General features: G+C 38.1%; 2 protein-coding genes and 1 pseudogene across 2 annotated transcripts; 2 read left to right on the top strand and 1 right to left on the bottom strand.

Annotated features, from left to right (window-relative positions):
* Positions 1-2,164: 2,164 nt before the first annotated feature.
* Positions 2,165-3,033, bottom strand: LOC125210283 (annotated as a pseudogene).
* Positions 3,034-3,307: 274 nt separating this feature from the next.
* Positions 3,308-7,809, top strand: LOC125212633 (coatomer subunit beta-1-like). Its single transcript, XM_048112846.1, has 5 exons — positions 3,308-5,365; positions 5,597-6,106; positions 6,538-6,623; positions 7,165-7,371; positions 7,614-7,809. Exons 1-4 carry the CDS (start codon positions 3,317-3,319, stop codon positions 7,367-7,369), a joined length of 2,850 nt encoding a protein of 949 aa, XP_047968803.1. The 5' UTR covers positions 3,308-3,316; the 3' UTR covers positions 7,370-7,371; positions 7,614-7,809.
* Positions 7,810-8,920: 1,111 nt separating this feature from the next.
* LOC125216083 (peroxidase 5-like) lies at positions 8,921-10,296 on the top strand. The gene is made up of 2 exons (XM_048117703.1): positions 8,921-9,159; positions 9,396-10,296. Exons 1-2 carry the CDS (start codon positions 8,941-8,943, stop codon positions 10,134-10,136), a joined length of 960 nt encoding a protein of 319 aa, XP_047973660.1. The 5' UTR covers positions 8,921-8,940; the 3' UTR covers positions 10,137-10,296.
* Positions 10,297-11,351: the final 1,055 nt, after the last annotated feature.

Below are 11,351 nucleotides of genomic sequence, written 5' to 3'. Positions count from 1 at the left end.
ACCGAGTTTCCCTTTTGGGATGTCCCAACATATTAGACTAATTTCCTTTTTTAGCAAAAAGCATCTATCTTATTTTATTCTCCACCTATTTTTTTCTCTCTTCTCTACCCTACTTTTTCCCTCTCTCATACTTTACTCTCTCCACTTCAACTATTTAAATATCAATTCCTTAAATCATGTGCCCAAAAGAAGTGAGTCTAATACTCCGGGACGGAGGGAGTACTAACTTTCCTTGTTCTCGGATTCTGATTACTTTCTCAGTTTGATTAAAAACCGAAACAAACACAAAAATTTAAAATTTAAGGAATCAGATTACTTTCCCGGACAGAATCCTGGCAACCAAAAATGGCCTTTATTTTATATCTAGAATCATGTAGTAAGAATATCTAAAATATCTATAGAAAAATATCTAAATAAATAGAACATATAAGATAGGAGTAGAAAGTTTTATAGTCTATATATGTGTTCAACATTTTGAAGATGTGAGAGAAATAAAGTATTCCCTCCATCCCCAATAATTTATCACCATTTGATCCGGTACGGGTTTTAAGAAATGTAATAGAAAGTGGGTTGAAAAAGTTGGTGGTATATGGTTCCTACTTTTATATATTAGTTATATAATAAAATGTAAGTGAGAATGAGTTAGTAGAATATGGGGTCCACTACCAAAAATGATTAAAATAAAAGGTGATAAATTTTTAGGGACGGACGAAAAATGAAATAGGTGACAATTTTTCAGGGACGGAGTAAGTTTTTTAAAGCTTAGGTCAAAATCACCAAAAGTCCAAAACTTTGTTTTATGTACACACCACCACACTTTTCATTTTCAATTGCCGATCTCAACCTAGACAAGCACACCCATGTCATACCTTTGAGCATAAACGACATTAAACTTAGAGGGTGCGGCCAATTCGATAGCGCGCACCACAAAAATATATCATATAGTTCAACACGTGCATATGAAATGTGAGACTTATTTGCCTCTATCAATTCCTTTTTCCTTCGTTCCACTCTATGCCTTATTTATGATATTTAAAGATTTATTAATACTACAAATGTCATATAGTCAAGTAATATAATCATTAAGACTTCATCCATATTCTAAACTTGATCCGTTCAAATATATGCCATTGTACCATAAAAAGTACTAATATATGACATGATTTATGTAGTGTAACCATCAACTTCAAAGGAGAAAAATAAGTACAATCTATATTTATTTATTGTAACCATCAAATTCCAAAAAAAAATAATGTTACCTTTAAATTAGACAGCCTATATATATGCATTGTACCTATCACAAGTTACGAGGAGTGTTATATTACTAACTCATAACTTAATTGCTAAATACAATTAAATAATAGTCGTTAGATATTTAAATGAAGGGCTTAGATCATTAATCCCTAAATGTCAATACGATCAACGAAAAACGTCAATAAGACCATAGGATTAATTCCAAAAAATATCAATAGGGGTATTAATATCAATTAACTATATGTTTAGTTATAACTAACTTTTAAAAGATATCCCAAAACTTTAAATTCATATAACATATATCAAATTAAAGATAATTTCATAAGGATTCCAACGATATCATACATGCATATGTTCCAACGTCAAAATTTGAATTTTTTTTAAAAGTTTTAATTTTTTCGTAAAAGCTGAAATGTCAACATACTATATAAAATATGTCACTATAATACATGTAGAATGTCAATATAAACAATGGGTTAACATTCTTAAAGCATTGTGTTGACATTCTCAAAGCATTGTATTGATATTTTCGGAACACTATATTGACATTTTCATCCAAAACCCTAATTTGGAGTTTTTTTTTATCTTTTTCGATTTAATTAATAAAAACGAAAATTACACGTGACAAATTGTAGACCACACGTTTTCTAAAATCCTATGGCCTTAAATTAGTTGTAGTTAGCAATTAAATGATAAGTTAGCAATTGATCACTCCCCCACAAGTTACATAGTTAAAAATTATAGAGTAAAGGCCAAATGTGGTCCCTAACATATGACCGTTTTATCAATTTGGTCCTTAGCATTATCTTTCTAATTATTTGGTCCCTCACAAATAAACTCGGACCCGAATCGGTCCTCACTTAACAGAACCGTTTATTTTACACTATCAACGTTATTTAAAATAAAAACATTAATTAAAATGGTAGACGCCGGAGAGATTATCGTCGCTATTTCTTCGGTAGACTCCTTGCTGCTGCTCCTCCAGCGTCAGCCGCTGCAGATCCTGAATCTGCTTCTGGATCGGATCCATCGCAATTGACCGCTCATCCTGTGCTTGAAGGAACACCGGATCCTCCATCTCCGGAGCTCTCCCCATCATCTGTTGCTGAATCGGAGGTTGCGGCGCCATTGCATTTGCTTTCTCAAATCCAAACAGGAAATCGGCGTTACCAAGCGGCGGCTGCGCAGTGACAATCGGCGCAGAATTCAAAGCCTCCACGAACCTCTCCTTCTCCGATTTAACATCATCGGAGCCGAAGCTCCTAGTCGACGAGCTCAAGTTCTGATTCAACATCGGAAAAATGAAAATCCTCAGGTGCGTCGGCTTCGGCGAAATCCGGTACAACTGCTCATACTCGTGCATCATGTGCTCCAGATCGTCGTCGTTCGTGACGGAAATCAATGCGTCGAGATCTTCCCCGGGAGCTGGTACTTGAACGAGATGCTCTTGCAATCGCAGAGCGCGGTGAGCTTGGGGAGCAGAGAGCCGAATTTGATGCTGCAATCCACGGTGAGGATCTTCGTCTCGCCTCCGATGTACGAGAGCTGGTTATCGTGAGGACGCGGGTGGATCTTCCTGCCGTAGCTGCACATGAACTTGACCTTGTAATTCGGCGGCGACTGATTCCCCTGAGAATCCTCCCACGGCGGCGGATTCTCGAAGTCGATCTCGCGAGAGCGGGGGAGGAGTCGCCAGATCTATTTTTTTTTATTTTTTCGATATAATTAAAAATATTAATTAAAATAGGTAATTTTGGTCAAGACCTGATTAGATGTCATTGACCATTAGTTTTAGACGGTTCTGTTAAGTGATGACCGATTCGGATCCGAGTTTATTCGTGAGGGACCAAATAATCAAAAAGATAATGTTAAAGACCAAATTGATAAAACGGTCATATGTTAGGGACCACATTTGGCCTTTACTCAAAATTATACTATATCAAGAACATTCAATTTTTTTTTGACACTCCATTAACATTCAATTGTCTTATTTTCTCACACTATATTATTATTAACATTTGTTGAATAATTGAGCTTGATTATACCAGATAGCCAGTGCCGAATGGAGAAGACATGCTCTCTGCTCGTACATTTTGACAAGGGCACCCCGGCCCTTGCGAATGAGATCAAGGAAGCACTTGAAGGGAATGATGTTCCAGCTAAGATTGATGGCATGAAAAATGCAATCATGCTTTTGCTAAATGGTGAAACCCTGCCTCAGCTTTTTATCACTATCGTGAGATATGTGCTGCCCTCGGAAGACCACACTGTTCAGAAACTGCTCCTGCTTTATTTGGAAATTATTGATAAGACTGATGGAAATGGACGTGTGTTACCAGAAATGATCTTAATCTGCCAGAATCTTAGGAACAATCTTATCCATCCCAATGAATATATCCGGGGTGTCACCCTGAGGTTCCTTTGCCGGCTCAATGAAGTGGATATCATCGAACCGTTGATACCCTCCATCCTCGCAAACTTGGAGCATAAACACCCTTATGTCAGGAGAAATGCCATTTCTGCTATATCGTCAATCTACAAACTCCCAAACGGTGAGCAGTTATTGGTTGATGCACCAGAGACAATTGAGAAGTTTCTCTCGACAGAGCAGGATCAATCAACTAAGAGGAATGCATTTCTGATGCTTTTTAACTGTGCACAGGATCGTGCTATTAACTACCTACTGGCCAATGTTGACAGAGTATCAGATTGGGGTGAGTTAATGCAGATGGTTGTCTTGGAGCTGATCCGGAAAGTTTGTAGGACCAATAAGGCTGAAAAGGGAAAATATATTAAGATCATTATATCTCTATTGAATGCTCCTTCAGCTGCCGTTGTCTATGAGTGTGCTGGAACCCTTGTCTCTTTGTCTTCTGCTCCAACTGCTATTAAAGCTGCAGCCAACACATATTGCCAGCTTCTTCTTTCACAGAGTGATAATAATGTTAAGCTCATTCTGCTTGATCGCTTGAATGAGCTCAAGTCTTCCCACCATGAGCTTATGGTTGACTTGATAATGGATGTCCTTAGGGCACTGTCTAGCCCAAATCTCGATATCCGAAGAAAAACACTTGATATTGTTCTGGAACTGATTACCCCTCGCAATGTCACTGAGGTGGTTCTTACTCTGAAGAAGGAAGTCATGAAAACTCAAAGTGGGGAGCTTGAGAAGAACGGGGAGTATCGGCAAATGCTCATTCAAGCAATCCATTCTTGTGCTATAAAGTTCCCTGAAGTGGCAAGCACAGTGGTCCATTTGTTGATGGATTTCTTGGGAGACAACAATATTGCCTCTGCAATGGATGTTGTCATTTTTGTTAGAGAGATAATTGAAACCAACCCTAAGTTAAGGGTTTCTATTGTCACCAGACTTCTGGATACCTTTTATCAAATTAGAGCAGCTAGAGTCTGCTCCTGTGCTCTTTGGATTATTGGAGAGTATTCCTTATCTCTTTCTGAGGTTGAGAGTGCTATTTCAACTATTAAGCAGTGTCTTGGGGATTTACCTTTTTTTTCAGTCTCTGAAAATGAGGAAGATGCTGATTCTTCAAAGAAACCACCCCAGCAGGCTTCCTCAATCACCGTTTCATCCAGAAGACCGGCTATCCTTGCTGATGGTACTTATGCAACTCAAAGTGCTGCCTCTGAGACTGCTTTCTCTGCTCCAGCTGTTGTTCAGGGATCTTTGACCACTGGAAACTTGAGATCTCTTCTTTTGACTGGTGACTTTTTCCTTGGGGCAGTTATTGCCTGCACCCTAGCAAAACTCTGTCTAAGATTGGAGGAGGTTCAACCATCGAAGGTTGAAGTGAATAAAGCTTCAAGCAATGCTTTGTTGATTATGGTCTCTATGCTACAGCTCGGGCAATCTTCGGTTCTTCCGCACCCAATTGATAATGATTCATATGACAGGATTCTTCTTTGTATAAGATTGTTGTGTAACACAGGGGATGCTGCAAGGAAGATTTGGCTGACGACTTGCCGTGAGAGTTTTGTCAAAATGCTCTCTGATAAACAGCTTCGTGAAACTGAAGAAAGTAAAGCTAAGGCTCAGGTTACTCATTCACAGCCTGATGACCTTATTGATTTCTACCATTTGAAGAGCAGAAAGGTAAGTAGCTGCATCATTTTAGAAAAAACCCATTCTATCTGTCATAATTGTCTTTATACTGGTTCTCAAGTTTCTGAAAGCTTTTTAGTATACATCTAATGTATTTCATTATCATGAAAATATGCTGGCACTGGACAGTAACACTCTAACACATTGCTGCAATATGGTGATTCGTTTTGTGGTGAATTTTAGATAAACGTTTTATGTGTATCATTATTGTCGAAATTCCAGGGGATGAGCCAGCTGGAGCTAGAGGATGAGGTCCAAGATGATTTAAAACGTGCTACTGGGGAATTTGTGAAGGATGCAGATGATGCAAATAAGCTGAATCGTATCATTCAACTCACAGGATTTAGTGATCCAGTTTATGCTGAAGCTTATGTGACAGTTCATCATTATGATATTGTCCTGGATGTCACAATTATCAATAGAACAAAAGAGACCCTTCAGAACTTGTGTTTAGAGCTAGCAACAATGGGAGATCTCAAACTTGTTGAGCGTCCACAGAATTATACTTTGGCTCCTGAATCAAGCAAGCAAATAAAAGCAAACATTAAGGTTTCCTCTACTGAAACTGGAGTCATATTCGGAAATATTGTCTATGAGACATCAAATGTGCTCGAGCGAACTGTTGTTGTCCTCAATGATATCCATATTGATATCATGGACTACATATCTCCTGCTGTTTGTAGCGATACTGCTTTTAGGACCATGTGGTCAGAATTTGAATGGGAAAACAAGGTACTGTTGACACTCTGCAATCAGGGATAATCATCTTCCTAATTGGGTTTCAATTTGTGTGATTTACTGATTTTGATGGAATATTTGCTTTATGTTTAGCCACTTACTCTGGTTCCTAATGCAGTGATAGCTTATATGAGCCTGCACATGTTTAATGAACTCGGACCGGTTTATCGGTCCTTCAGACTTACACTGCATATACATTCTTTCGTTCACTTTTAATGAAACTGACTTGTGGTCGTTGAAATAATTTCTGGACTTCACCAATTTTATATTTTCATTTTTTTATTATTGATTCCATAAAACTCGTTGCCCGACTTTGTCTATCTTTGTTCCCTTTTCTTTTTGTAGTCATCCTTTTTTTGTTGTGATACAACTTTCTTTGGTTCGATGCTGTTTCCCTTTCCAATTTCATTCTCTTGTTTTTGCAGGTTGCTGTAAACACAACAATTGCAAATGAAAAAGAATTCCTTGATCATATTATCAAGTCAACCAACATGAGATGCTTAACTCCGTCGTAAGTAATTTTATGAGCTCTAGTCTATTCTCTGCTGCTACAATACCGGGAAAAGCTTCTGTGGTGTTTATGGTTTTTGAATAGCCTAGCACTGCTAGGAGGGCAATTCAACTAATCTGTGTCTGATATCAAATCATCTCTGCTGAACAAGCAACTCCGCGTCAAACATGTGCATGATCTTTTTTATTGTTTGATGATAGCTTTTATCTTAGAGAGGTGCTGACGAATTAGGTTGGCTTTATTGAATTGTGGGATCACGATTATATTCTCCAGACAATGTAGTCCTTTCATCTGATACAGGAAACACATGCCCAATACAACTTCATGCCCAACAAAGATGAATAATGAATTTCAGCTAATTTTATTGAACGATCAGTCTTTGTTTTATTGCTTAAATTTCGAAGCAAGACCAGTAGAAAATAATACATGAATGCTCTGTTCAGATAATCCTGTCTTCACTCATCAATGACTTTTTACTCTATTTAGTATCGTGAAAATATAATACGGAGTACTTATATTGTGTTTGCATGGTTATCTGCAGTTCTGCTTTAGAAGGTGACTGTGGATTCCTGGCTGCTAATTTGTATGCGAAGAGTGTATTTGGGGAGGATGCTTTGGTAAATGTCAGTGTCGAGAAGCAGGCAGATGAGAAGCTGAACGGATATATTAGGATAAGGAGCAAGACTCAGGGAATTGCGCTCAGCTTGGGTGACAAGATCACTCTCAAGCAGAAGGGAGGAAGCTAATGGTAAATACTATTGACTTTTTCTTAGGCAAAACTTTGTTATGCAGCATATGTTAAGCTGATCCAGACACGGACAGAGCGGTAAAGATTATGTTGTTGCTACACCCATTTCCAGCTACACACCTTATAAATATCCAGCTATGAAAATCTTCATAAAGAATGGTTTTTAACTGGCTTCCTTGTAGCATTGTCGTGTTTCTATGTTTATTGATTGTTTTGTTTGATTTTTGTGATACGATGTTCAGGTTTTGTGCTGAAGTATTTCCGACTCAGCGATGCTCCTGTGAAAAACCACCTTGAGAGGATAGAGAGAGTATATGTTTACCTTTGCAGTTTATATGTGGGGATGCCACACGATTGAAGTGTATTTCAGTTATATTCTTTTTGTAGAGCAGATTGGGAAATGATTTTGGTAATATGTTGTGCACTTTTACATTTTAACCAGCTTTAGTGTTCTATATATTTTCGGTCTGCAAAAATACATTGAGAATCTTAAAGTCGTGTTTGTATTGCTTCCCATCTCCGACTGTTGATTACATATAGTACTTCTACCATTTAAATAAATATGAAATTGTTGTATGTTGGGCTCAACATCTTGTTCATTTTTTTGAATATTTACATAAATAGTGTTGCTTCCCATGCCCTTTTAAATACTTTATTAATCAAACAAAAGACAAGTCAAATTTTGGATTTAGTCTCCTTTTCTTTTGCCAACGATAAAAGCTGAGCATTTGACTTGATGTTGGCAACTCCTTTTAATTATATAGGGAGAAGAATATCAAAGACAAAGAAGAAGTGATAATTAAATTTAAAACCGGTTATTATTCCCACTTGCCTTTTTTGCATCTTGGAAATGAAATGGTAATGCTCACCACTTCTCGAAAAAGAAAGATGCACCCCACCCCATTCATGATATTCAACCAATCTCATGTACATTTTCATATTGAAATGACCATTGAAAACACATACTCTCTACATTTCACTAACTCATTTTAATAATCATATTCCATTTATTCAATTTATCCATTCTCCTTTATATTTTTTAGAACTCGTGACGAACTCAACTGAGACTCCTAGCATAGGTAGATGGTGTTCAGTTTTCTATATAAAATAGTACCAACATATGATCTAGGATTAAGTTGTCATATCTAGGATTAAGTAGAGAAATTATTTTAGTTGGAGGAGGTTGGCTATAACTAATTATCACATGATTATTCATCCAGGATTAATTTGTGGAATTCAATCTCATGAACCAAACACACTATATATTTAAGTTTGAGATACAATCTTAATGAGGAGTAAACATTACTCCGGTCTCCATCCTAATTACATAGTATATAATTAGAAAACTGGCTACATACACATAGGAGATGACATCTACTAATCCCCTTATCTCGAAAAGCATATATAAGAAATGCAAGTTGATTAGTTGCACACACGTTCGTATCTTGAACCCCAACACTAAATTGATCACTTGATTGATTCTTCCCCTTGTGCTAGCTATATAAACTCACCACCACCACCATCACCATCACCACCACCTCTACTCAATCCAAGATACAATCATCAAGAATGGGTTGTTCCTCAACCATGATGATGATGATGCTCACTTGCTTCCTCATCTTTGTCTCAACCGTTTCCTCATCATCGCCACTCAAAGTGGGCTTCTACAAATACTCTTGCCCACCCGCCGAAGCCATTGTCCAGAAACACGTCAACAAGTTCGCCTCCCGCAACCCCGGCCTCGCTGCTGGCCTAATCCGCCTCCATTTCCACGACTGCTTCGTCAGGGTAAATGGCATAAACATTTTTCCTTATTTATATTTTCTTATTATAAATAATTGCATGTGACAGAAATGCAAACTGCATCTTCCTATAACAACAAATAACGTCAATAGAAAATGTCAACACAATATCAATTTATATAATATATATAGTTTGCATTTGATTACATCTTAATTAAAACCAATTGGTTACACTGGGATTTTGTTATATTTATTTTTTTCTTTCATTTGCCAACAACACAGGGATGCGACGCATCAGTGTTGTTGGACGGGCCCGCCTCGGAGAAGGAAAGCATCCCAAACAAGGGAAGTCTCCGAGGCTTTGAAATAATCGATGCCGCCAAGGCCGAGCTCGAGCGCCGCTGCCCTCGCACCGTCTCGTGCGCCGACGTCCTCGCCTTCGCCGCCCGCGACAGCGCCGCCAAGCTAGGCAAAATTCGCTACCCCGTCCCCTCCGGCCGCCGCGACGGCCGCATCTCCTCCGTGACCGAGCCCCTCCTCAGCCTCCCTCCCCCCTTCTTCAACGCCACCTCCCTCCGCGACAACTTCGCCGCGAAGGGCCTCTCCCTCGACGAGATGGTGACCCTCTCCGGCGCCCACTCCGTCGGAATCTCCCACTGCAGCTCCTTCACCAGCCGCCTCTACCCGACCACCGACCCCACGCTCGACCCCAAATTCGCGGCTCTGTTGAAGAGGAAGTGCCCGGCAAACTCCACCGTCGATCGCACCGTCAACCTCGATTCGATCACGCCGGATTGTTTGGACAACAAGTTCTACGTGGGATTGAGGGCGAATAGGGGGGTTTTGACGACGGATCAGGTGCTGCAGACCAGCCCCTTGACGGCGAGGCTGGTGGCGGAGAATGCGAGGAATAATAGAGCGTGGGGGAAGAAGTTTGCGGCGGCGATGGTGAAGATGGGAGAGATTGAGGTTCTCACCGGGAAGAAGGGTGAGATCAGGAAGAAATGCCGTTTTGTCAACTGATTGATTGTTTTCATTTTTTTTGTGTTTGGTCTTTTTCATTTTTGGGAAATTCTTTTCATTTGTTGTTTGTGAGTTTTCATGTAAGATCAGTGGAACATCTGCTGATTAAAATTGATGTATTTTGCATGTGTTACTTATAATGTTATGCTTTATTCATATATTCATGCCTTTTGTCACGCATCAAAATATGGGTATCAAAATATGAGTACATCTTCCGTCCCCCTGAAAATAGGAATTTTTGAAACAGTTCGAGTTTTAATGCAAAATTTATAAAGTAAGAGAAATAGAAAGAAAAGTGTGCTAGTGAAAAATGAGTCCCACCTTATTATACTGAAAGAAAATTAAAGAAAGTTTCTATTTTTAGGGGATGGATAAAAAAGAAAATAGTTTATATTTTTAGGGGATTGATGAAGTATAATTACATTCTACTATTTGGAAATTAAGTACGTAGATCCATTTTCTTTTCCTTTGGATAATCACTTTCCTCAACACTATACTTACTCTCTTCGTCCCACTCTAAGTGAATCATTTCTAATTCGACGCAAGATTTTATGTAGTGTTTTATGAAAATGGAGAGAATAAAAAGTAAAACAAATAGAAAAAAAAAAGAAAAGGAAATGTTTCTTTATTTAGAAATGTACTCCCTCCGTCCGTGATTTATTTGACTGGCACGAGTTTTAAGAAATTGTTTGACTTTATATAGGAAAGTGGATAGAAAAGTTATGGAATGTGAATCATACTTTTATATATTGGTTTTATAATAAAATATGAGTGGAATAAGTTAGTGGAATGTAAGGTCCACTTATCAAATAGAGTAAAAAAGAAATAAGATATTTAATGGCGGACGGACGAAAAAGGAAAAATGAGACATTTAATGGTGAACGGAGGGAGTATCATTTAGAATGAGACATCTTAAAAATGAAAACGTATCACTTAGAGTGAAATGGAGGGATTTTATATTTTAGTGACTTTTTCTTTTTCTTTAGAAGGGAGACTGAATGAGAGATTGATTAGAAAATATGTTAAGCGAATATCATTTCCAATGATGCATGATAAATTGTACTTATAATATTTTGAACACGCCGAGCTATGTATGAGAAATGTGACTTTTCTAACAAAGCATTAATGATCTGATAACATGTTAACGAGACAATATCAAGGTCTCCCACACGATTAATAATGATGTATATATAATATGCATGTTTGTATTTGATC

This window comes from Salvia hispanica, chromosome 3 (genome assembly GCF_023119035.1).
Source record: "Salvia hispanica cultivar TCC Black 2014 chromosome 3, UniMelb_Shisp_WGS_1.0, whole genome shotgun sequence".
Lineage (NCBI taxonomy): Eukaryota > Viridiplantae > Streptophyta > Magnoliopsida > Lamiales > Lamiaceae > Salvia > Salvia hispanica.
The sequence above is the reverse complement of the archived record's forward strand: the minus strand, read 5'-3'. Positions and strand labels throughout refer to the sequence as shown.